Below are 25,665 nucleotides of genomic sequence, written 5' to 3' on the forward strand. Positions count from 1 at the left end.
GCTCGCTGTGGTCTCCAGGTTGACCTTGTTGTGGTTCTGAGATGCTTTTCAGTAAACCTTAGTGGGAACCGGCTATCTGAGTGTTGCCTTTCATCTTGAACCAGCTTGCTCATTCTCCTCAGACCTCTGACCTCAACATGGCCTTTTTGCGCACTGTTCATGGAATATTTTCTCCTTTTCCAGACCATTCTCTGGAAAACCCTATAGATGATTGCGGGCACAAATCCTAGTAGATCAGCAGTTTCTGAACACAGTTTATCACCAACAGCCATTCAAAGTCAACTAAATCTGTTTTGTTCCTTGTTCTGATGCTCAGTTGGCCCTTCACCAAGTCACCCGTACCTAATCTAGACATCTAAATGGATTGAGTTGCTAATGTGAGATTGGCTGATTTTACCAAACTGTTCAAACTGTGAACTTTTCCTTCCTAATCTTGCACCTAACAACACGTTTGATTCAAAGGTGGAATCATCTGTTCAGCAGATCATCAAGTCCTGCACAAACCTGTTAATCACCTGCTGATTCAAATCAAGTGTGTTGGAGCGAAGAAACAACTAAACATGCTGGATAATGGCTCTCCAGGACCAGGGCTACCCAACCCTGGCTTAATTATGCACAGCAGTGGATGAGAAAAATTGCAGGTTGATAGAGAAAACGGGCAGCAAAAGAGAAAAGAGGTAAAGTCAAGAAAATAAAAGATACACAAGTGAAGGAGGACAGAAGGAGACAAGGAAAAAACAAAGGAGAGAAGGAAGGGAGAGAGTAAAAGGGGGAGATGTGAAGTGTCAACGCTAGCGGTACCATCTCTTTAATTAGCATAGGGACCTTGGTCTTGTTGCAAAAACACACACACACGTGCACGTGCACACGTGTGTGCGCACACACGTTGCTGAGTTTGTGCTTTTAAAGACAGAAAAAAGTTTTGCCAGATTAATTTCACACCCTTTACAATTCTGGGTGTTTTACATGTCTGTATTTACTAAACACACACTAAAAGACGTTTCTCACTTTGTGAATCTCAGATTTAAAATAGGACAAGTTCTTAAAGACTCTAGATGTGTGTGAATTACTAAAAACATCTAGTCTTATCATGTATTCTATAAGCTGATGCATAAATGATCTAGAGCAAATGCACTTTTTGGTGCATCAAAAGTCACAGAAAACAAAGATATCCACAGAGAGACGGGGAGGAGGAGGCAGGGAGAAAGAAACACGAACTGTGAGTGAGCCAATGAGACAGGTGGAGTACAGCTGTAGCAGCAATCACCTTTCAGGTCAACAGTAATTACCATGAAGACTTGAGAAGTTAGTACATAAGAGACACACACACACACACACACACACACACACACACACACACACACACACACACACACACACACACACACACACACACACACACACACACACACACACACACACACACACACTGTACACCAATTTCTTCTACTCTCCTCGTGTCTTGTTGTATTTTTCTCTTGTCTCACTATTTTCCACGACCAAAAACCTGCTACAAGGAAAAGGTCAGCACAAGCTGCTGGGTCTATAGGATAGAGGTTTTTTTACACTAGAGCAGCTGCACACACACACACACACACACACACACACACACACACACACACACACACACACACACACACACACACACACACACACACACACACACACACACACACACACACACGACTAATCTTGTGGTGCCTGAGCTGTAATTAGTTCATGGGCACTGTCAGGAAGTTCCTCTAATCATGGTAAACTTTGAGGTCGGCAGATGAATTTGCGACCTGCTTACACCGTGAGATAAACAGCCATTGATTCAACTTCTTAGACAGCTCTTATCTACAACAAGCTGCACATGATCTCTGATACAGCAGGCTGCCTTTGTGCTGCTTTTCTGCTGCAAGATTCCTTCAGTCAGGTGTCCTACATTCCTGCTCTGTCTAACCCTACACAGCATGTCTCCAGTAACTAAATGTTGCCCTCTTCGCTCAGATTTGAATCGTGGACTTTGTTCATTTAAATTGTGTTCGTATTTCTAATTGTCTAATTTAATTAATGCAATTATCTTTCAAAGGAGAAATGGTGGCAGAAGAGTTAAGGCCCATAACCAGAGCGTTGCTGGTTCTGGCTCTGCTCAGTCTATCACAGTCTTTGTGATGGGGTGGGGTTGCTAGGGAATGCATTAACATTAATATTAAGCAGATGTTTATTCTTTATTGGTTTACTAATGCTTAATAATGCAATAAGTAACATTAATAAAGGGACCCTTGTTGTAAAGTGTTACTAAAGGATGATGCAAAGTGTACCGAGCCGAAAGGGCATTGACTTCCATGCTCTTTTTTGAAAAAGGTGTTTGGATATAACTGAAGCAAAAACATTAAAACAAATCTGAAGTTTTATCTTTATTAAGAGACCTGTTGGACAAGCTGATTTGGAAAAATTTTCACAGTTAATTCTTTAATTGTTTCCATACTTCCTGTGATGTTTTTTCCCTACACGATGGACTCAGAGGACCAGAAATGAGAAATTAAACTGAGCAGATCATGTTATGCTCCTAGGACAGACACACTGAAGGAGGCGATGCAACCGCTCCCCCAGCTGATGGTGGTGCAGTGGTGTTGAACTGCTGCACGACATGGGAATTGTTGCTTGCATGTTCACTCTTCATAAGTTACCTAAAGAGTTGAGAATCTTCTTTTAAGAGCTTCAAAAACATTTCTTCCTGCTGGATGCCAGCAGATATCTAGCCCGGGTCCAAATACAATAACCTGCATGAATCATAAACAAAACGCTTGACACACATGAATTAAAGGTTATGGGTCAGATCAATTAAATTCTGCATTGCATCACATTTCTGTACAGTACTGTGCACAGGTTTTAGACTGGTGTGAAAAACAAAGAATGCTTTCGGAAAAAATTGACAAAAAGCAGTGAATGAACAAAAGATAAATCTAAAACCAAATTAATGGCTGTGTGACCACCCTCCGCCTTCCAAACTGCATCAGCTCTGTCTACTTGCACACAGGTATTGAAGGAACTGGGCTGGCAGGTTGCTTCAAACGTCCTGGAGAATAAACCATAGATCTTGTGTGGATGCAGACTTCCACACATCCTTCTGTCTCTTCATGTGATCCCAGACACACTCCATGATGTTGGGATCGGGGCTCTATGGGGGCCAGACCATCACTTCCAGCCTTCCTGGTTCTTATTTATGCTGAAGGTAGTTCTGAATGACCACATTTAATTAGTGTTATTAAATTAATAGCAATAATCATTATTTATTCTTCTTAAAGCATCAGTTGTTTCTCCACACGTGCCCAAACCTTTAACACATTACTGTTTTTGTGTTTAACTGATCTTTTTGGTACATTATAAATAAAAATGTTCAGCATGTGTTTTCACAGCAGAAGAGACACTTTGTCAGTGATGAATGTAAAAAGCATAAATACTTCTTTACTCTACTGCAGTACAGTGTATGTCCTTTTCTTAATGTACTATTTGACACACACACACACACACACACACACACACACACACACACACACACACACACACACACACACACACACACACACACACACACACACACACACACACACACACACACACACACACACACACACACACACACACACACACACACACACACACACACACACACACACACACACACACACACACACACACACACACCCTTGTCTATGCCCAACTACAGTTCTGACAGCCCACTTTTACACACAACACATATTTAAATGCTATTTGAAAACTTTTACTTTATTACACTTATGCACAGCTGAAAATGCGTACTTTAATACTTTACTTAAGTCTAAAATTTGTTGAAGACTTTTACTTTTACTTTGGTGATTTTTACCCCTTTATCTGTACTTTTACTTATGTGATAAAAAGCAAGTACTTCTTCTTCCAGCACTGCATTCTGTTATTTAGATCATTGTCAGGGTTCAGAACGTCACTGTCATGGTCTGAGGTGAGCTCATCCTCTAATCTGTGTCAGCATTCATTCCAGGTGAGCGGTGTCTGAATGGGACCAGCTGCAGCAGATCCATCATCAGCCACTGCTGGCTTAAAAGGAGGAGGAAGACCACTAATCAACACCTGTTGATTACTCCACACGGGCATATCCAGTTGGAAACGCTCCTGCTACTCGGTCTCTAGTAAAACTCTAGTCTAGTTATATTTTTGAGTTTTCTACTTGACGCTGCTCTTTGTTGTTCCCAGATCCAGCTCGACTACACCCCTTCAGTCAAGCTCCTGGACCTCTCTTCAGCCTGCATCTTCCTTCCCTCAGTCCTGTTCATCACAGCTCATCCACCCCCCTCTGGAACCCTTCCCTCGACCCCACTGGACACTCCTCAGATCTAACAGACCTCTTAACAAACCATCTCCCCAGCAGCACAGTAAGACCTCCACTCCTCCACCTTCAAACCACCAGACCTCCTACTAATAATCCGACTCTACTTGCAGGCCCAGCTTTCCCCCTTGCCCCAGCATCTCCCAGTTTGGGACGTCCTTAGTTGAACAGATTAATGAAACCTTTGTTTAATTTTACATTGTCTCTTGTGTTGATTCTGCATGTCTTGGGTAAAGCACTTAAACCCCAACATGACAGTCACACCTGAAGGAGAGATAGATCTTAGTTTTTATCATTTAGATTTTTTTTTAATAAATATAAAATTATGTATATTTTGTCTGACCTCAGGCTTTGGTTCTCTGGACCTCATGCAGCAATAATAAAAGCAGCAGTTAATGTGCCCGACGTTTGTAAAGACAGTATTTATTTCTGGTGAACGCTCAGTGTTTTCTGAGCCATGACCTCGAGCTCTTGACTGATGTTCTTTTCTGTCGTTAGATCTTTTCTGCTTTCGGTGATAAAAACAAATAATAAAATGAACAACTCATAATTCTAATTTCCTTCTTGCTTCTGAGTTGTTTTCCCCCAACACTTTACTTTAGGCCTGATTAGAAGTTAAACAGCATCGCAGTTTCTATTAATTTCTACCTTGAAAAATATAAACATTTCAGGGGAATTACACATCCTGAGGACTCCTTTATTAATTCTTTCAATGAAATGTCTTCTAAATATTTATGGAGGTTATTCGGGAAATGTACGTCAATTGTAAATGTTGTGATGCTAAACCGTAGCCAAAGATCGTAAATCTGAGAGCAGTTTAAATTAAAAAAGTACCTCTGACAGCTGACTGCATCCTTTTAAACCATTTTCTGTCACAGATGACAATATGGAGTTGGACCAAACTTAAGCTTTCTATTCTGTTTCTTTTGCAGACTCATCTAAAAAGGCTTCGAATAAAATTATCATAATCCCAAAATGTTTTTTTTTATCAGTCCAACGCCCTGCAGTGGAACTGTTTGTAATGAAATTGTAACTTGAGTGAGGTCATAGAAGGCAACATCCGGTAATCTGATTACACAAGATTTACCTAGTTAACACGTTACAACTTTTAACTCTCAGGTGAACAAATGGCTGAAACAAAAACAAACTTGTGAACACTGTTTTCTTATCAGCTCAACTAATTTATTTACAGTACATACATGTGTATGAGTGTTTGTGTGTGTATGCGTGTGTGCATGTGAGTGTGTGTGTGTGTGTGTGTGCATGCATGCTTATGTGTACGCATGTGTGTGTATGTGTGAGTGCATGCGTGTGTGTGTGTGTGTGTGCGTGCATGTGTGTGTGTGAGTGTGTGTGTGTGTGTGTGTGCGTGCATGTGAGTGTGTGTGCGTTTGTGTGTGTGTGTGTGTCTGCAAGTGTGTGTGCATGTGTGTGCGTGCATGCGTGTGTGTGTGCGTGCGTGTGTGCATGTGAGTGTGTGTGCGTTTGTGTGTGTGTGTGCATGTGTGTGTGCGTGCATGCGTGCGTTTGTGTGTGTGTGTGTGTGTGCGTGCATGCATGCGTATGTGTACGTATGTGTGTGTGTATGAGTGTGTGTGCATGTGTGTGTGTGTGTGTGTGTGTGTGTGTCTGTATGGTGGTGAATGTTATAAATGCTGCTATTTGATTGTATTAAAACCAAGGAGTAGGGTTGCAAACTAGCCTCTGGCTATAAGTCTCTGTACAAAAACAACGGCTGCATTGCCCTTACATGTAACATCCTCTTTTGCGCTGTCCTTGTTCAAAAAACCCAAACTAAACTAAACGCATGTCTCTTAGGCATGGAGTTTGATGTAGGGTGCTTTTGTGCTTAAACACAAGTGACATTCACCCATTCATGCCCCTCCCCCACAAACAAAATAATTACAGATTTTAACGATACATCTTGAGGCCCACCTTTTGTGTCTGTAAATCTCAGTGGACACAGACCAAAAAATAGAGCAACTTTTATCTTAGTCCAAAAAGATTCTGTGAAACCCAAATGAAGAGTTCTACACAACATTAAAACTGAGCCGGTAATTTCAGTGACTGTTTCACTCACTGCACACTGACTTTCTAGAGTAAGGTGACATCAGTGACTCACTGCATAATTACCACATGACATGTGAAAAGTATGTGTAATTTCAATACAGAAATTACTTCCTGCCCCCAGTTCTACCGCTCTAAAGGATCCAATCTTGTCTGCATTAAGTGTTCTTCCTTCCACAGAACCAGCTGAACACATCAACACCACGACTTCACGTGTTAGGAAGAAAATACAAGCCTAATGAAAGGAGGTTTAATAGGAGGGAGCCACAGGCCCTTGTGCTGATTAAATCAAGGGGAAGATTCTGGTGCCTGAAGGCTGGTCCAGAAAAAAAAACAAGTCATAAAAAATGCCCTGTTTTTGATATAGCTCCTTCTAGGGTTCTACAGCTCCCCAGGGTGCTTTACAACACATCAGTCATTCACCCAGGCACACACACACGTCCACACACTGGGGTAATGAGCTACACTGTAGCCACAGCTGCCCTGGGGAACCCTGACAGAAGTTAGGCTGCCATACACAGGCATCACCAGTCCCTCCAACCCCCAACAGCAGGCAAGGAGGGTGAAGTGTTTTACCCAAGGGCACATCGACCATGACAGACTGATCAGGGCTTGAACCTGCAACCATCTGGTTGTGTTGTAGTAACTGAACTCCTCTGCCACTGTCGCCTTGACGGGTAAATGGTACAAAAGTCCTGAAAGCACACAAGATTTGACTGATAACCACATGAAAATCTTTGTACAGGAAGACAGCAGTTTTCTTTCATTATTTTAGTTGAGCTGTGAAGCCGCATTCCAGAACAAACTCCAGAAAATAAATTCTTTCTTCATAGACAAAATCAAAGCAGTGTTCCTGTGGCTGTTTGAGATATGGAGAAGATGAATTATCTTCATTTTCCATCCATCCATCCATCCATCCATCCATCCATCCATCCATCCATCCATCTTCCTTACTCACTTTTTAGTCACTGCCATATGAAGCTGGTGCCTATAGGGTTGTTGGGTGAGAGGAGGGGTACATCCTTGGCCGGTTCTTTTATTATGGAAGTTTGACCTGAATAAAGTCTATCTGATGAAAGTCATTGGTTCATAGTATTATCACGGGTACATGTAATCTAAAACATGACTCAAAGGTGCCCTTTCCAGTCCAACGGTGGTCAATGAAACATCAACAATTACAGTCAGTGGTAACAGGATCATTTGTTGTACTCACTATGCTTATTGTCAACAGCTAAACCCATCACATTAGCAAAACTACCAATGCCTCAGATCAGAGCACCCAAAGTGAGATGAAGCTTACTTTTGCCATCTGTGCCTGGACTCCAGTAGCTTTGAGCGAGGCCACGGCCTTCTGGGCTGCTGCAGGGCTGTCAAAGTCCACAAAGCCATAGCCTGCACACAACCACAAAACAGAGCAGAGGTAACAAAAGAGAAGGAAGGATGAGAAAAAGGAGAGACCTTTAGGAGGAATGAAAAAACACGTTAATTAAGACAGGATCATTTTTTAATACTATGTGAAAAAACAATTCTAATTTTCATGTGTAAAAATAAATTCGGGCCACGTATTTCATCAAAACTCCTGGTTCACCCATTAAATGTGTTTTAGCACAGAGCATTAACAGCACTGGTGTCATAACAGAACGTCTTTTATCTCGTTTTAGTGGCTGCAGTTTTGAATACAACCGCATCGGTTTTGTAATAAAACCTAATCTTTGCAGTGCTTTACTGTGAAATGTTAAGAAACACTTGATAGAGTCTCAGCTTTTTTTGATGTGACTCAACATTCTCATCGGCAAATAATCTGTCAAAATGCTGATGCTTTGCTTTAAAGACGATATGTTACTAAGATAAATCTTCCAGAACACAAGGCTCTTTGTTGGTACGCAGTCTTGAAAGCACAACAATAACATCAATAAATAAATAAATAAATAAATAAATAAATAAATAAATGAGTAAACAAACAAATAAATAAATAAACAAATAAATAAACAAACAAACAAACAAACAAATAAATAAATAAATAAACATTTGTCCTACGAATGAAACCAATCATTCAGCTATACAGGCTTTGTTAGGTTTTTTTTCTGTCACAGGAAGAACTGGAGGACAAAATAATTGACACAACACTCAATTTTCAGAGAAAGAAGCTTGTTTAGTCATAAAACTGGAGTGCAGGAGCAGAAATGCCAAAATCTTTAAAGACTGTTCTCCATCTTTGATGAAACTGGTAGACCTCACGCAAGCATGTGCTTCAAAAGTCTGGGAGGCCATGTTTATAAGAACACAAAAAGAAATATTGATACATGTGTGAGATCACAACAAAACTTTGATAAAAAAAACAACAACAGCTTTGAGTGGGTTGAGAGTAAACACAATTTCATAATCTCCATTTCAAAAGTCTCAGTTGTTATAATCTTTTGTGTTAACATGCTCAGAGTGAGACACACACACACACACACACACACACACACACACACACACACACACACACACACACACACACACACACACACACACACACACACACACATCTTTACAGCATCTGTTCATGTCTCCTTTTTTCTGCAGACAAGCAGCTGAGCTTTTCGCCATATTTATCTTTCAAAGCAAACTCAGGATCGGGGCATGGAGGGTCACGTTAGACTTCCTCATACTTGCTGGTCTCTGTGTCACGTAACCCTGGGGCAGCCCACGTGCTCATGCCCTTCATGGAGCCAGTGTGGTGGTGGTGGTGCAACCCCAACATTTTCCCACTCCTCACACAAACCAGGCCTGGTAACAAACCTGTGCACCCCACTGCAGACACACAGACAGACACACTGATCATTCTGTTGCATGAGCTGAAAAAAAATTCTATTAATTCATATTAACTAAATAAAGGTAACTATGCATTTTCACCACAGCGTTACCATGACAGCATAGGAAAACAGCAGCCTGGACCTTGTTGATACCAATAAACAAGAGGCATATGAGGCAGATCCATCCTCTCTCATGAATCTTCTTTATTATTATTAGACATACAATTTTAATGGTAAATCTTGCCGTGTAGATGCATCGTACAGGAGTTAGCCACAGGCTAGTTCACTGCTGGAAATCTGACTGAAACAACAAAACATCACCCCAAACCTCTACCCAAATTCAAACTTCAATTTTCAGGCACATTCCAGAAGCACACGCCGCGCCGCTAATGATGGGATCGGGTTTTATTTTTGCCGCAAGCTGCTTCTGGGACGCATCAGTTTCCGCAGTTGACATAGGGAAAGACAAGAAATCACACACGTTTTCGAAATAAAAATACTGCAGCGATGCTATTTCATTTACTGTATATGTAGCTTATTTACTCCCAGTATTGTTCCGGAAGTGCAGCAGTGTGTTTTTCACGACTTTAATCCTGGCAGTGGAGAGGAACACCGTTGCATGTGACATAGGCTGGAGATATCAAATGTGATTTCCTTCTTTTTGGTTTAATGGCGGATTGCACAAACAAACAGTGACCTTTGAAGTCTCGAGGGATCTTGTAATATCGCGAGTCAAGCGAGGAGGATGGCGGAAGTCTTGAGGGATTTGGTAATCTTCCTTGTCCGGCAAAGAGCTCAGCGAGGAAGTCGTGCCGCGGCCAAGACACTCCCGGTGTGAAAAGGACCGCTTTGAAGTTTATGATTAAACCGCTCTGCTGCTGCTTTGCACCGCTGATGCCTCCAGTGTGAAACCGGGGTTAGGAAACCACCACACAGTATAAAAGGAAGGATGCTGGTTGCTCTCATGATCCATCACTAGACTGATGATCTGAATAGCTTCTATGCCCACACCAAGTCATTAAATCCATCTCACAGCACCAAACTCATCATCAGATCTACCTTTTTATCTGCCCAAACATCTGATTCTGGTCACAGAATAATTAGCTACGCTCCCTAAAATCTGACTGAAGATACTTCTCACAGGAGAATGGGGGTAGGGTTGACTTCCCCTCCCATCCACTGAATTCCACTGTGGAGGTCATGGACAGCTCCTTCAGTGGAAGACTGAGACATCCCAGATGTAAAACAGAATGCTACCGCAAATCATTCATCCTCTCTGCATTAAGAGTGTATAACTCCTCAGTTTAACTGGTACTGGCATTATCCTGGTACACAATAACATCAGTGCAATATTCAGTAAGTGTTCAATAATTGTGCAACACCAGATGAACATTAAGCAGGTCTATTCTATTCAACCATCACAGAGAAAAAGTTTTTCACTTCTGAGTCTATGCTGATGACATTAAAAATCTCTACGTCTTCCAAAAGGCATTGCTGGTAAGCCAGTGCAACTGCCAACCACTGAATCCATGCTCCCCATTTCACTTCTTTTATGCAGATTGGTCTTTCAGGCAACAAAACTGACATATTTTACTATTAAAAAGTAATCTCAGAACAAACACTTGTAAATCCAGATCTATAATAAGCAGAATGAGCAAGTTTCATCATTTTACTTGGTCTAAACATTTTTATAACGGCTACTACTTCAGAAATCAGAACTTACTGTGTCAGTTCAGGTGTTTTTCTGACACTTCAAACATTTGCAAGCAACAAAAGTTAACAAAATCTCAAACCTTTAACAAGATAATGCAATGAATCTCATCAAAAAGTGTCACTTTAACCCTCTATAAAGAAAGCACCTCTGAATTATGAATATCGTCATCATCATCATCATCATCATCATCATCATCATCATCATCATCATCATGTTTAATTATAAAGCACTTGTAAAACAGCTGACCTAAATGCTGCACAAAGAGCACATAAAATACAGAACAGAGATAAAAGCCAAACTGTAAAAGGAAGTCAAAACACGTTAAACAAACCAGTATTCATAAAATAGAAGTAAGATTTAAAAACGCAGAATAAAATATACAAAATCACCTATGTCAAACAAAGAGACCAAAAGAAGAACGAACTAAGATGCCTAAAAAAGCAACTAACAACCTCCAAAAGCTAGATTATAAAAATGTGTCTTAAAACGGGACTTAAAAAGCTTAAGTGAGGTGGGCTGTCTCACCACTAGGGGGAAGTCTTTCCAAAAGTTTGGGCCGGCATAACCAAAAGCTCGTTCACCGCATGCCTTGTAGCTGCTGCTGATCTTAGTTCACGAAGTGGTTTGTGGGGAGTGATAAGCTTGTGAGATATGAGGGTGCCAGGTTACAGATGGATTTAAAAACAAACAGGAGAATTTTGAACTTTATCCAAAAGAGCTCTGGGAGCCAATGTAGGTGAGCTAAAATTGGTGTAATGTGAGAACGCCTGTTTGAATTAGTGAGAAATCTACCTGAACTTTCTGTAGTTGGTCATCTGCAGACTTGTTTACATCTAGCAGAGTAACTGTAATCTAGTCACGGCGTGACAAAAAAAAATCAACACAAAGCCTGAGAAAGTGCTGTTGTTGTAATTATGCACATGACACTAAAGATGAAACGCTCTGAATATTTATCACGAGTAGTAAGAACATGTTTTTATAAACCATGTTAACAATGTTAAAAATGTATTAATTCAAACTGAAGTCATTGCACAAACAGTAAAGCCAATAGCATTTTGAATGCATTGTTACTGTAGTTGGCTGATGACAGCATGTGGGATGAAAACATGATGTACTCACCATTAAAACCAATGCATTTTTACTGGCAAATATCAGACTGTCATTTTTCTTTTGTTAAGAATATGCAGTTCTGCAGCTCTTGTTGTGAGGAACTTTTATAGAAGTTATGTATCATTCAAACATTTTGATCGCTGAGAAATCTAGACAGACCGTAGAAGAAGGCAAGGTGATTCAGCCATGCTCTGTTGGAGCCTCAGCAGGTCCAACCTTGTGTCTTGCATCTCCTTCATCACAGTGACTTCCTTCCCAAGGTCATGAAGATGCTGTTTTTAGAGGTTTTTGTCCTTAACCCTAACCCTAATGGAAATCTGAATGCATTCATGCTACTGATTTGGCCTGGGATCTGGGAGCTTAATAAGATGTACAGGGGAAACAGGTCAAATTACAATATGGTACAAATGTCGACTAATTTTAGTAATTCATCTTAGACTGAGAGACCACCTAAAGGCTCTGGTGTTTTGGATTAATCAGCTGATTGGACTGTGACACCGAGTCTAGAATATTGAACCTTTTTACAATATTCTAATTGTCTGAAATTTTGAATTTGGGGTTTTCATCAGCTGTCAGCCATAACCATAATAACAAGTAAAGGCTTTATATGTCTGGTTTTGCATGGAATGAGTATGTCTCAGGGACTAGTTTTTGTTCATGGCTTGGCTCCACCATACATAAATTAACAATGCTGCTGCCAGAATCATGAGGTCCAGCTTGCAGTCTCTTTTATTAATACCAAGGACTTGTCTGAAGAGCTTTCTTGGTGGCCTTCCATTATATCTGAGGACTACGCATAGCCTGGAGCATTTGAAGTCTCTACTTAAGACTTTATTTGACTTGGCTTTTAATGCAAGCTGACCAGCACAGCTTATTGTTTCATCCTCATCCATTTTTACTGCTTGTTTTTATGTGATGTTTATGTATTGTATTGTACTGTATTGTTCTTATGTCTGTTTTATTATTACTACAACTATAACCCAATGCACTTGTTCTGTACAGCACTTTGGGTTGCCTGAGCAACAGTGGAGTATGCTTTACAAATGAAATTGACCTATTAGTTGCGCCTTTTAGGCCAAATTACTGAAATAAATTAACATTTGCACGATTTCCTAAATTTTTCAGTTTCCCCTGTAGTCGTCTTGCAAATCCTCCACCTGAAGGCTGGAACTGTTGAAAATCTAAATCTTACCACATAATCACCATACCCAGTTTCATCCATCCATCCATCCATCCATCCATCCATTTTCATCCGCTTATCCGGAGTCGGGTCGTGGAGGCAGCAGCCTAAGTCGAGAGGCCCAGACTTCCCTCTCCCCAGCCACTTGGGCCAGCTCCTCCGGGGAAATCCCAAGGCGTTCCCTGGCCAGGTGAGAGACATAATCCCTCCAACGTGTCCTGGGTCTTCCTTTAGGCCTCCTCCCAGTTGGACGTGCCCAGAAAACCTCACCAGGGAGGCATATAGTGCTTAGTATGAGGATTGCTGTAAAGTCACTGACACTAGTCAGTGACTTGATGCAATTTGCTGGGTTCCTTATATAGGAAACCTTTTAGTGATTGGTTTAATGAACTGACCTGAATTGGAATGTTTACTATGTGTAGTGCCTTGAGACGACTCTTGTCGTGATTTGGCGCTTTATAAATAAACTTGAATTGAATTTAATTGAATCCAGGAGGCATCCTGACCAGATGCCGGAGCCACCTGAACTGGTTCCTCTCGATGTGGAGGAGCAGCGAATCGACTCCAGCCCCTCCCGGAGGACTGAGGTTCTCACCCTATCTCTATGAGAGAGCCCAGCCACTCTGCAGAGAAAACTCATTTTGGCCGCTTGTTTCTGCAATCTCGTTCTTTCGATCACCACCCAAAGCTCGTGACCATAGATGAGGGTAGGAACTTAGATCGACCGGCAAATCGAGTGCTTCGCCTTCTGACTCAGCTCTCTCTTCACCATGACAGACCGGTACAACGCCCACATCACAGCAGATGCAGCACCAATCTGCCTATCGATCTCACACTCCAGTTTTCCCTCACTCGTGAACAAGACCCCGAGATACTTAAACTAGTTTACTTAAATTAGTTTAAAAGTGTCACGGTCCATGGTGAGCCTCCTGCATGTAACCTGTTTTCTCTGAGCATTGTTTCAGGTGGGCGTGTCTGAGAGCCACCAGCTGCAGCCGATCTCATCATCAAGGCCCAGGGGATTTAAGGAGCAGTGTGACACTTCACCATGCTGGATGGTTGCTCAGTTTTGAGTAGCTCTAGCCTCTGACCCGGTTTTATCCTGTGGATTTCTAGATCTAGTTTGTTTACCAGATCTTGTAAAAATAATTACTGGATTTCCTGTCGACCAGAAAAGACCCTGACTACTCTTCCCTGCTCTGCTCCAGGTTTTCACTCCACACTCCACTATCTCCATACCAGCTTGGATTCCTGTACTTCAGATCACGCTGTCTCCTCCCCTGGCCACCCACTCTCAGCCGCTCACCTGCCCCCACCAAGCCTCTGCTCCTACCACCTCTCTGGTTCAACAGTTCCTCCTCCTTCTGGAGCCTTCCTGCTCACCCGGACCTGACCTAGCCCTTCCAGAGGCTCTCACCACTATCTACAATCGGTAAGCTCCACTCCTCAGATTATCCTCCGTCCTGCCGTCCATATACTCACTCTTTTTCCCTCCTCAGAATCCTCTCCTGGAGTCTTGCTGCCAGCCTGCACGACGTCTGTTCCCGTTCCTCTCATTAAATAATAAAGAGCGCTTTACTTACTCGCCAGTTTCTTGTGATGATTCTGCATGTCGTGGGTCAGGAAACTCTCACCCAACATGACAAAAAGAGTTTTAACTAATTTCAGATTATACAAAATAATCCCAATGACAAGGTTTTGTGTCCAGGGATCAGATTACCAAAACTCCATTATGATCTGCTACCTGACCCACGACACACTGAACCGTCATAAGTGGATAAATCCTATAACCAGTTTAGGCAGGGAGCCAAGAGTAAGCACACGGGCCTAAACTCAGGCAAGGGCACAAATAAGAAATCAAAAACGCTTTTCGAGCCTTCATATTTTGGCTTTGTTTTTGTTTAATAAAGAATGACATGACTGAAAGAGAAATATGTGTCTTGTAGCACAAATAATTGCACGCTTACTAAGACTCAGAGCTGCACAAGCTCTTCAGTGTTTCATCTTGTTCTCTCTATAAATTCCACAAGATGCTCAATTGACTTTTCCTCGTCCGAGGCAAACCTTTATTGAACACTTATCAGACATGTGTGTCTATCTCTCACCCTCCGGTGTTACACTCTCTAGACTCCGGGCGGAACACACGGTTAAGAGCAATTCTCATTGCTACATCCCTTTTCTTTTACAAAGACACTGAACTTTTCATTCGTTGAGAACTCCGTATGCAACTGGCACAAAACTTAGACATGACATTTCTTTGTTGGACCCAATTTCCCCCCAGAAGTAAAAATTTGTATTTACTTTTTTTTTTCCTCCCCACTAGTAAACAGATCACAAAGCCCTACCTCCAAATATAATCACAGAGGCGTTGTTCTGTTCTCTAACCAGTACACAAATCTCCACATATAACTCAACATCATTCCACTTTTTTTTTAACAAATCTCAACATAACTCGTATAATACCTTAATTGCATACATAGTCCTTCAGATATCCGGGTTGTTGTACCACCCGTCCTGACCTGGTAGTGCTGATTTGTATGTTTCCCTCGTTCTGTGTCAGCCCAGTAAGGTTCTGTCCCTCTGGCTGGGGATGTGCTGACATGTCTTTTCCGACCTCCGCAGCTCGCCTCAGATGGCGACGATTCCTTCTGAGGACTCTGCCATTGTCCAACTCCACATCATAGGATCTGTTTCCCCGAGTGTTACACACTCTAGCCTTGGACCATAAGGTGTGTTGTTCAAAAGGTTGGACTCTCACCACGTCCCCTGGGTTTAATGTGTCCATGTCCTTTGCCGTCCTGTTGTAGTACTTTGTTTGTCTCTCTGTGTTTTTCCTCAGTGCCAACCTGTCATCAGTCACTTTGGGTTGCAACAATCTGTCTCCTATTGGTAGGAGTGTCCTCGTCCTCCTGCTTAACAGTCTCTGTGCCGGGCTGGTAGTCAAACCTTGTGTTGGGGTGTTTCTGTGGTCCAATAAGGCCAAATATGGATCCTGTCCAGCCAATTTTGCCTTTTTCATGAGTCGTTTGGCAGTTTTAACAGCAGACTCCGCTTTGCCATTACTCTGCGGATAGCCCGGGGATGAGGTATGGTGTTGAAATTCCCATTTCCGGCTGAAGTTGGCAAACTCTGTCGAGCTGTACTGGGGCCTGTTGTCAGAAAACACAATATTTGGGATTCCCTGACGTGCAAAATGAGCCTTTAGTTTCCTAATTACAGTACTCAACTTGGTATCTGGTAGATAATCTATCTCCCAAAAGTTGGAGTAATAATCCACTGTTATTAGGTAGTCCCTACCCTCAAAGCTGAATAAATCTGTCCCAACTTTGGTCCATGGTCTGGTGGTCGGCTCGTGTGGCTTTAGTGTCTCTTTCTGTTGTCTTGCATCCACAGACCGACATATGTCACATGTAGCTATGTACTTTTTGATGTGGTCATTCATACCGTGCCAGTAGACACAGTCTCTAGCTCTCCTGAGGCACCCTTCTGTTCCGATGTGTGTTGAGTGAATTCGCTGTGTTATATCTGCCTGGAGTGCTTGTGGAATCACCACTCTCTCTCCCTTGAAGACCAATCCATCCTGTGTGCTCAGTTCATCCTGCAACGATTGGAACTGGGTTATTCCCACAGGTACCTCTTTTTTACAGGCCGGCCACCCCTTTTGTATTGTCTTTATTAGCGTTTGTAATGTGCTGTCAGTTCTTGTCCCTGCCCGTATTCTGTCCATGCTTTCTGTTGAAACAGGAACATAATCCACCATGTTGACACATTCTGTCTCCAACTCTGTCTGGCTTTTGATGCTGTCCTGCAGGTAGGCTCTACTCAGCGTATCAGCGAGTAACATCTCGCGGCCTGGAACATATGTTATGGTTATATCATATTTTTGCAGCCTCAATAACATCCTTTGCAGTCTCTTAGGTGTATGTAACAGTGGCTTTTTAATAATGCTCTCGAGTGGCTTGTGGTCCGATTGCACACTCACAAGGCGACCATATGTATATTGGTGGAATTTCTCCATCCCAAACACAATAGCCAAACATTCCTTCTCAATTTGTGCATAGCCTCTCTCAATGAGCGTCAGTGCACGACTTGCAAATGCCACTGGTTTTCCCTGTTGAGTCAGGGCTGCTCCCAGCCCCGTCTCGCTGGCATCACACTGCAGCGTTAGCTCTTCTTCAGGGCTGTAATATTTCAGAACTGGGACTTGTGTTCGTTTTTCTTTTAGTCTTTTAAATGCTTCCTCCTGCACGTCTGTCCACTCCCGTAGGCTGTCTCTGTGCGTCAGTTGTCTGAGAGGCTCACAGTCATCTGACAGATGCTTGTAGAACTTGGATAGATAGTTGATCATTCCAACTAGTCTCTGCACCCCTTTTATGTCAGTTGGTGCTGGCATCTCTGTGATGGCCCGTACCTTCTCTGGGTCAGCTCTCAGGCCCTCAGCTGTGAGTAGATGCCCGATGTATGGTACTTCCTGTCTTCTAAGCTTCAGTTTTTCCACATTCAATTTGATGTTCCTCTCTCTGCAGCGTTCCAGGAAAAGTCTCAGGTTTCTGTCATGATCCATTTCTGCCAGTTCCATTGTCTCCCCCTTTCCAGTGATCAGGATGTCATCCGCAATGATGTATGTGCCTGGCAGGTTCTCTAACGCTTGCATCAGTTTGCGCTGAAAGACCTCCGGCGCTGGGCTGATCCCCATCGACATTCTCAGCCACCGAAAGCGACCAAATGGTGTTGCGAATGTCGTGAGATGGCTTGACTCTTCTGTAAGCTTTACATGCCAAAAGCCATGTTTCACGTCACACACTGTGAAAACTTTCGCTTTTGACACATCTGGCAAGATGTCATCTATCGCTGGTAATGGGAAATGACTACGCTTCAGAGCTTTGTTGAGCGGTCTCGGGTCAATACAAATCCTGGGTTTGCCATTTGGTTTCTGCACTGTCACCATCCCGCTGATCCACTCAGTACTGCATTCCACTGGTGCTATTATTTGTCTGTCTGAAAGACTCCTCAGTTCCTCTTTCAGTGGTTTCATCATCGACACTGGGACTCTTCGTTTTGGCAGTTTGACGGGCTGCACTGTTGTGTCGATTTCCAGCTTATATTCTCCTTGTAAACATCCATCTCCTGTAAACACATCCTGAAACTCAGTCTTTATCTCTTCCAACAACCATGTGTTTTTCTCTGATGGAACTGTTGTCACTGAGCTGTCCAACGTCCAGATGTTATCATACTTAACTTGTATTAGCTTCATCGCTTCACTAGCTGTTCTCCCAAGTAGAGGCGTTTTACAATCCTCCTCTACCACTTGGAACTCGACTCTGTACTTTTTGTTGTTTCTTGGGTTTGTCAGCTTGACCTTACACTTTCCTAATGGGCACAGCCTTGACTTATTGTACATCACAAGAACCTTGTCTGTGTGCTCCATTTTGACGTTCTGGTTCAACATGTTGATGGAAATAACGTTGCATGTTGCTCCACAGTCAACTTGAAACTTGACCAGGCTGTCAACAATCATCATGCCTGCAAACAGCTGCTCTCGTTTCTTTCTGTCTGATTCTTTGATCTGGTTCACTTCTACTGCCGTCTGTGTCAGAGCTGTGACAGTCATTATGTCCTCACAGGAATCTGAGTCCTGCTCCATCACTGTGTGCACTTTTTTCCCATTTTCTCTCTGGCTGCTTTTACTCCTGCATGCTATAGCAAAATGGTTCTCTTTGCCACATTTTTTGCATTTTTTTCCATATGCTGGGCATTTTGATTTGAGTCTTTCATGTGCTCTTCCACAAAATCTGCATGATATCTCTTTATCTAGTCTTTTTCTCTCTTTTTGTTTTACTGCATGCAGTTCTTCCTCAGCCTGTCCCGCTATTGTTTTGTTGTATTCTCTTGAAATCTCCATTGCTCTACAAATATCTAGACATCTGTCTAATGTGAGGTTCTCCTCTCTGAGCAACCTTTCCCTCCAGCTGGAGCTGTTTGTGCCACAGACGATCCTGTCTCTAATCAGTGAGTCTTTTAATTGTCCAAAGTTGCAGGTGCTCGCCAGCATCCTCAGGTCTGTAACATATTTAACAATATTCTCTCAGGGAGCCTGATTGCGTGCAAAAAATCTGTATCTCTCCACAGTCTCATTAACTTTGGGATTGCAGTGTTCATCTATTTTTCTCATCAGCTCACTTACTGTCACTCTTGCCTCAGCTCCGATCAGCGTGCCACAGAGCTCTCTGCCCCGTTCCCCGATCAGATAGTAAAACAGCTTCACTCTCGCCTTTTCCTCAGCATCCGGCAGAGCTAGTTCCGTGTAGAGTGTAAACTCTTCTTTCCATGTCTTCCACGCCTTAGACAGGTTCACTGCATCCATGCTCCACTGTGCGGGTGGCTTTAATCCTTCCATCTTAACCGCCGCTGCACGCTGCTCGTCAGCATCTCACCTGCTGTCCTGAGCCGTTAGCACCTCCGAGGCTAATTAGCCTAGCTGGACACGTCGGTACCGTCCACTCAATCTTTCTTCATCCGAGCGCGGTGTGGATCTCTCTAGACCTCGCTGCCACCATGTTTCATCTTGTTCTCTCTATAAATTCCACAAGATGCTCAATTGACATTTCCTCGTCCGAGGCAAACCTTTATTGAACACTTATCAGACATGTGTGTCTATCTCTCACCCTCCGGTGTTACACTCTCTAGACTCCGGGCGGAACACACGGTTAAGAGCAATTCTCATTGCTACATTCAGGTCTGGTCCGTCTCTCCTCCTCCTACAGTGCCATCATTTATAATGAGCCTACGGCCGATTAGTGATAAGTGCTCCCTAACCCTCCCCTTCACACCGCCACCGCCACTAATCAAGGAAGGCCACATTAAAGCTGGTTTTGAGCTTTACAGAATGCACCATGAAGATTCTGATGCCAAATGAAAAGAAGGTCTTATGGTCAGATGAGACCAAAGTTCAACTATCCAGCCTCAACACCAAACAATACACCTAGCATAAATTCTCACCATCCACAACACACTATATCTACAGTAAAGCATGGAGGTGGCAGCATCCTGTTATGGATGCTTCTCTGCCTCAGGGACTGGGGCTCTCATTCAGGGTAGAAGAAATAATTGGTGGGGCAAAATACTGTCAAATTCTCAAAGAAAATCTGCTACCTTCTGGCACAAAGTTGAAGATGGGTAGAAGATTTGTCTTTCGAGATGGCAACAATTCAAAGCACACAGCAAAACTGACCCCACCGTGGCTAAAGGGGAAAAAGTGAGCATCCTCATGAGGCCACATCAGAGTCCAGACCTACATCCCAGTGAAATTCTGTGGAGACATTTGAAGATTGTAGTCCATCAACACCTACCACCCAGTTAGAGCCAACTTCAACAGTTCTGCAAAGATGAGTGGGCAGATATTGCTCAATCTAGATGAGCAACGTTGATAGAGAAGTATCCCAACAGACTCAAGGCTATTATCAAAGCAGAAGGTGGTTCAACAAAATATTGAGCTTGGCATTTGATCCTTCATTGCTCTCAGTATTTCATGTATTTTATTATTTTTTGAGTGGAAAAGATTCTGAACTATAATTGTAATATTTTTCAGTTGGATGTAATAAATTTGTGTAGCTTAGAATTAAATTATAAAGATGTACACCTGAGCTGCTGATCATAATTGAATTTTACAGATATAAATCAGTATTAAAGTGGTAGAAATACTTACCTTAAAAGGTGTTTAACACTTGTTTATTTAATACATTTCCATTCCTGGACTCTGAATCAGCATCCTCCTCGCCTGTCCCCAGCCAATCAGACATCCCATCCTCCTCTGATCCAACATTTTCCTGTCACACGCCAGCTCTTTTGTCCTCTAACGCAGTCATGGACTCTTCTGGTTCTATAAATCTGTCTTCAACCAAGTCAGGAGATGCTGCTGCCCCATTTACTTCCCCCTCCCACCTATCTGTCTCTAGATGTCAGGTGAAGAGGCAGCTGGAGAGACTGAACAGGAACAAGGCTGCATGTCCAGATGGTGTCAGCCCCAGAGTATTGAAGGCCTGTGCAGAGCAGCTCTGTGGGATTCTGCAGCACCTCTTCAACCTCAGCCTGGCCCAGGAGAAGGTTCCAGTCCTGTGGAAGACATCCTGCCTTGTTCCAGTTCCAAAGAAAACTCGCCCATCAGTCAATGACGACTACAGACCGGTTGCCCTGACATCCCACATCATGAAGGTCCTGGAGAGACTCCTGTTGGTCCACCTGAATAAGCATACTAGGACATATCAGGACCGGCTGCAGTTTGCTTATCGCCATGGTGTTGGAGTTGAAGATGCCATCATCCAGCTGCTTCAACCAACCCACTGTCATCTGGACAAAGCAGGCAGCACTGTGAGGGTCATGTTCTTTGATTTCTCCAGTGCATTTAACACAATCCAGCCTGATGTACTTTGCCAGAAACTCCAAAAGACACAGGTGGGGACCTCAACTATTGCCTGGATTAAAGACTACCTGACAAACAGACCACAGTTTGTGAGGCTGAAGAACTGCACATCAAACCAGGTGATCAGTAACATTGGAGCACCACAGGGGACTGTACTCTCACCATTCCTTTTCACCCTGTACACCTCAGACTTCCAGTACAAATCAGAGACCTGTCATCTACAGAAATACTCAGATGACTCTGCAGTTGTCGGGTGTATCAGAGATGGACAGGAAGCTGAGTAGAGAGAGCTGGTGGAGCGCTTTGTGGCATGGTGTGGAAACAATCATCTGACCTTGAACGTGAACAAAACAAAGGAGATGATTTTAGACTTCAGAAGAAACAGGGGGGAGTCAAACAGTGTTTCCATCATGGGAGAAGAAGTGGAGGTGGTTGAGGAATACAAATACCCTGGAGTTCACCTGGACAACAGACTGGTCTGGAGAAAGAACAGCGAAGCCGTTTACAAGAAGGGACACAGCAGACTGCACTTCATGAGGACGCTTAGGTCCTTCAATGTCTGTAGCAAGATGCTGCAGATCTTCTACAAGTCTGTTGTTGAGAGTGTAATCTCTTCAGCCATCGTCTGTTGGGGTAGCAGCATCAGAAGCAGGGACCTGAAAAGGCTCAACAGCCTAATAAAAAAGGCTGGTTCTGTTCTGGGGACGACTGTGGAACCACTGGAGGAGATAATGCAAAGAAGGATTCTCCAGAGAATCAAGAGAATTATGGACAACCCTGAGCATTCTCTTCACTAGACTGTCCGACAACGGAAGAGTGTCTTCAGTCAGAGAATTCTTCAGTTTTGCTGCAACACTGACCGCTACTGGAGATCCTTCCTGCCAACAGCCATTGTAATATACAGTACAATAACTCTTTGATGACTTGATTATTATTATTATTCTGAGCTAATACAGCAATCAATTTCCCTCTGGGATTAATAAAGTATTTTTGAATTTGAATTGAATTTGAATTGTTTAAGTTGTTGATGTTTATCTTGAAAAATAAAACACGCCTTGAGGAGTTCTGCTGTGTGGTGGAGTTGCTAATGCTAATGGTTAGCTTCTACTAGCAGAGACGTTCTCTGCGTTTTCCTGGAGGCTAAACCAACAACAGCCTTCCCCGTCGTGAGCCCAGATGGGTGAGTCCATGAATGTTTAGAGACAGAGTGACGTAGATCTGTCAGGATGTTCTAATCCTAGAGTTTCACCATCTGTTTTCTATCAGAAGCTAATGCAGAGATAGGTGTAGGAGACACTCAGACTGATTACAATAAGAAATAATAAATGTTCTTTTAGTGTTCCAAAACTTTACAGAACAATGTTATGTTCAATCATTTAAGCTTACTTATAGTGCATAGCACAGTTCATCTGAAGTACATCACTCAAAGTTTCCATTAGTCCATTGTGAAACATTCCAGTTTGCAGAATGAATAAAAACACATGGACCACTGCATTTCAAACTGAATGTTTGGTTACAGACACACTTTTTTAATCTGAAAAAGGCTGATTACAGTGAGCAGGACACTGATTTTGACAAGCAGTCACTTGAGGTGATTTTAGGAGATTTACAGGTGTAATCGTCTCATTACAAGAGTTTACAGCCGTCAGAGTTAAAGCCCAAGATTTAATCTGCAGCGTAACCGAGAGCCACTTCTGGGAGCGGCTCTGTTTACAGTGATACACCAATACCAAATGGGTTCTCTATATTACAGTACCAGAAAATTGAATCCATGTCTCGGGAGCCTTGTACATGCCATCAAAATAAAATATTGAGTCACTGTAGATGTAATCTAGTTTTGCCCGGCACGTTTAAGTTATTCTAAAGGCGTTTTAGGCTGGGCGTGTATTTCATACATCTAGCACAGTTGAGTTCTGGGTCAGCCACCAAATATCACGCATATATCCAGGCAGTATTCATACTTCTACAGGCTAACATGATTCTCTCCCCCAAGTGCTCATTCCACTGACATGTTTGACGGGACGAAATATCAGCCTTGAAGTGAATGGGCCATTTGGTTTGAGTCCTGACATCAATCACCAACAGAGCTGTGTTTTCTGAAAAGTACCTCTGTCCTTGTCTTAGCAGAGGTCAGAGGTCAAGCATCAGAAACTGAAATGAGCTGGGGAGCTGGTGGAGACTCAAGGACTCTTAATCAGAGCGGACGCTTGTGGAGTCAGCAAGCCGACATCGGTATTCCACGATAAGGAACACGTTTGATCACTACATCACACCACTTCTGCTCAACGTGTCATTTTCACTTTTACATACAACCTGCCCAGTGTCATCAACGTAAGAGAAAAATCATGTAAAAGCAACTGTCTCTTCACAAAGAGGGAGTGGACATTATGTCTCCAAATTCATGAAATTTGAATGAACGTTTGCCTTTAAATGGCATGTGCACAATCGTTTTATTCTATATCACAATTACTGAGCAAGATCTGATTCTTACACAACAGGTGCCCTCATCTCTTTATCCCAGCATTTTTTTCAAGCACATAGAGATGATTTGCTAATATTTTGTGACATTTTGAAATTTCCCTCAAAAGTTTTGTTTGTGATCATTTAATCAACACACCTCCTAACAACCAACTGTACGCATCACTGCCATTTTATTTGATCAGCTTTCTATCCTCATTATGTGTTCATTTATTTCTGGAGCGTTTAAAATGTTAATCATCTTCTCTAAATAAGAAAAGGGATCTTACAATTTTACAGTGCATTCCTGTCATTTTTGCTTGTAGGGATTAGTTAACAAGTCCCAGACGACACAGAGGTGATTGGTTTTATTTGGCCAGCTTAATCTCTGGTGTCACTAAAGATCTAATTGTGTCTCTTTTTTGCCAAAATGTAATATCTCTGAATTTTATAATTGCTCTCAGTTCCTCCCATACCTTCCATCTGTGTCCTTGTGATTTGACAGAGATGGAAATTCATCTACTCAGTCAACCTTGAAAGATATTCTTCTCATATAAATGAAATAAATATATATTGAAATAGATATCAAGCATAAATGTAAACACATGAAGAGATGCTTTGTCAGAGACACAGATTGAAGCACAGATAAACACACGCACGCACGCACGCGCACACACACACACACACGTTGATCCAATACAATCTCCTGAGCTCCCATCATTCCTGGCCTTGGGCCATTAGGATAGGATAACAAACTAGAAGGAGAAGGAGGAAGACAGGCGGCGAGGGAAAGGAGGTGGCAGGAGGAGGGAAGGAGACATGGAGGGGGGGGGGGGGGGGAGGCTTGTCTTTGGGAAATGGAAATCCTTTATAATCTAAAGTGGTTTCCTCTCCCTCCCTCTTTCCCTCCATTCTTTGCTTTGCGACCTCTCGCTCCTTCTAAGCTCTCACGCTACGCTAACAAGAAAACTGTCCGCACTAGCTTACTGCTAAACACTGTAATTTATTAAAAATAATTCATGTAAATATAAAAAGGTTCGGCTTTGTTTACTTTATTTGACCACACCACAAAATTAGCTCGCATTTTTTATTGCACTGTCACAACTAACTCACAATAAAGTAAAAACAACACATGAGGGTAAAACGACTAAATGCTGATCAGTCAGATAACTTTACTTAGTTACCTCTGCATGTCTACATAACTCACTCTGAGGCTCGCTTTTCTCCCTGACAACACTTCCTGTAAAAAAAAAAAACGCTGGCTGCTAAATCATCACTTTTAAAGGGTCTCTTTCCTTTTCTGTCAGCCCGAGGTTATTTTTACCCCCACCCTTCACCGCTGTCTACATCCGCCTATCCATCCCTGCATTTCCACGAGAACTCTCCGTGCCAATTTGTTCTCTCTTAGTCACGCTAAGTAATCATCTTGTCCCCACTGAATGCCTTCGCAATCAAACCCAACACTTATCCGGTTGTACAGCACTCTAATGGCCGGCTGATAATGAAACTCCTGCACCATGAGTTAACAACTGGCAAAAGATGTAAGGAGTC

At 42.6% G+C, this 25,665-nt stretch overlaps 1 protein-coding gene and 1 long non-coding RNA gene across 2 annotated transcripts in view; one reads left to right on the top strand and one right to left on the bottom strand.

The window, feature by feature from the left end:
• LOC107378766 (RNA-binding motif, single-stranded-interacting protein 3) overlaps nucleotides 1–25,665 on the bottom strand; it is a 183,650-nt gene that overhangs the window by 91,097 nt on the left and 66,888 nt on the right. Inside the window, exon 4 of the mRNA XM_015949157.3 lies at nucleotides 7,737–7,828. Within this exon, the coding sequence (XP_015804643.2) occupies nucleotides 7,737–7,828 (92 nt within the window). The remainder of the gene's footprint in view (nucleotides 1–7,736; nucleotides 7,829–25,665) is intronic.
• Nucleotides 4,106–4,589, top strand: LOC129163314 (uncharacterized). Its single transcript, XR_008563184.2, has 3 exons — nucleotides 4,106–4,165; nucleotides 4,237–4,415; nucleotides 4,483–4,589. It is a non-coding gene; the product is annotated as an uncharacterized lncRNA (long non-coding RNA).

The sequence above is a fragment of the Nothobranchius furzeri genome, chromosome 5, assembly GCF_043380555.1.
Source record: "Nothobranchius furzeri strain GRZ-AD chromosome 5, NfurGRZ-RIMD1, whole genome shotgun sequence".
Taxonomy (NCBI): domain Eukaryota; kingdom Metazoa; phylum Chordata; class Actinopteri; order Cyprinodontiformes; family Nothobranchiidae; genus Nothobranchius; species Nothobranchius furzeri.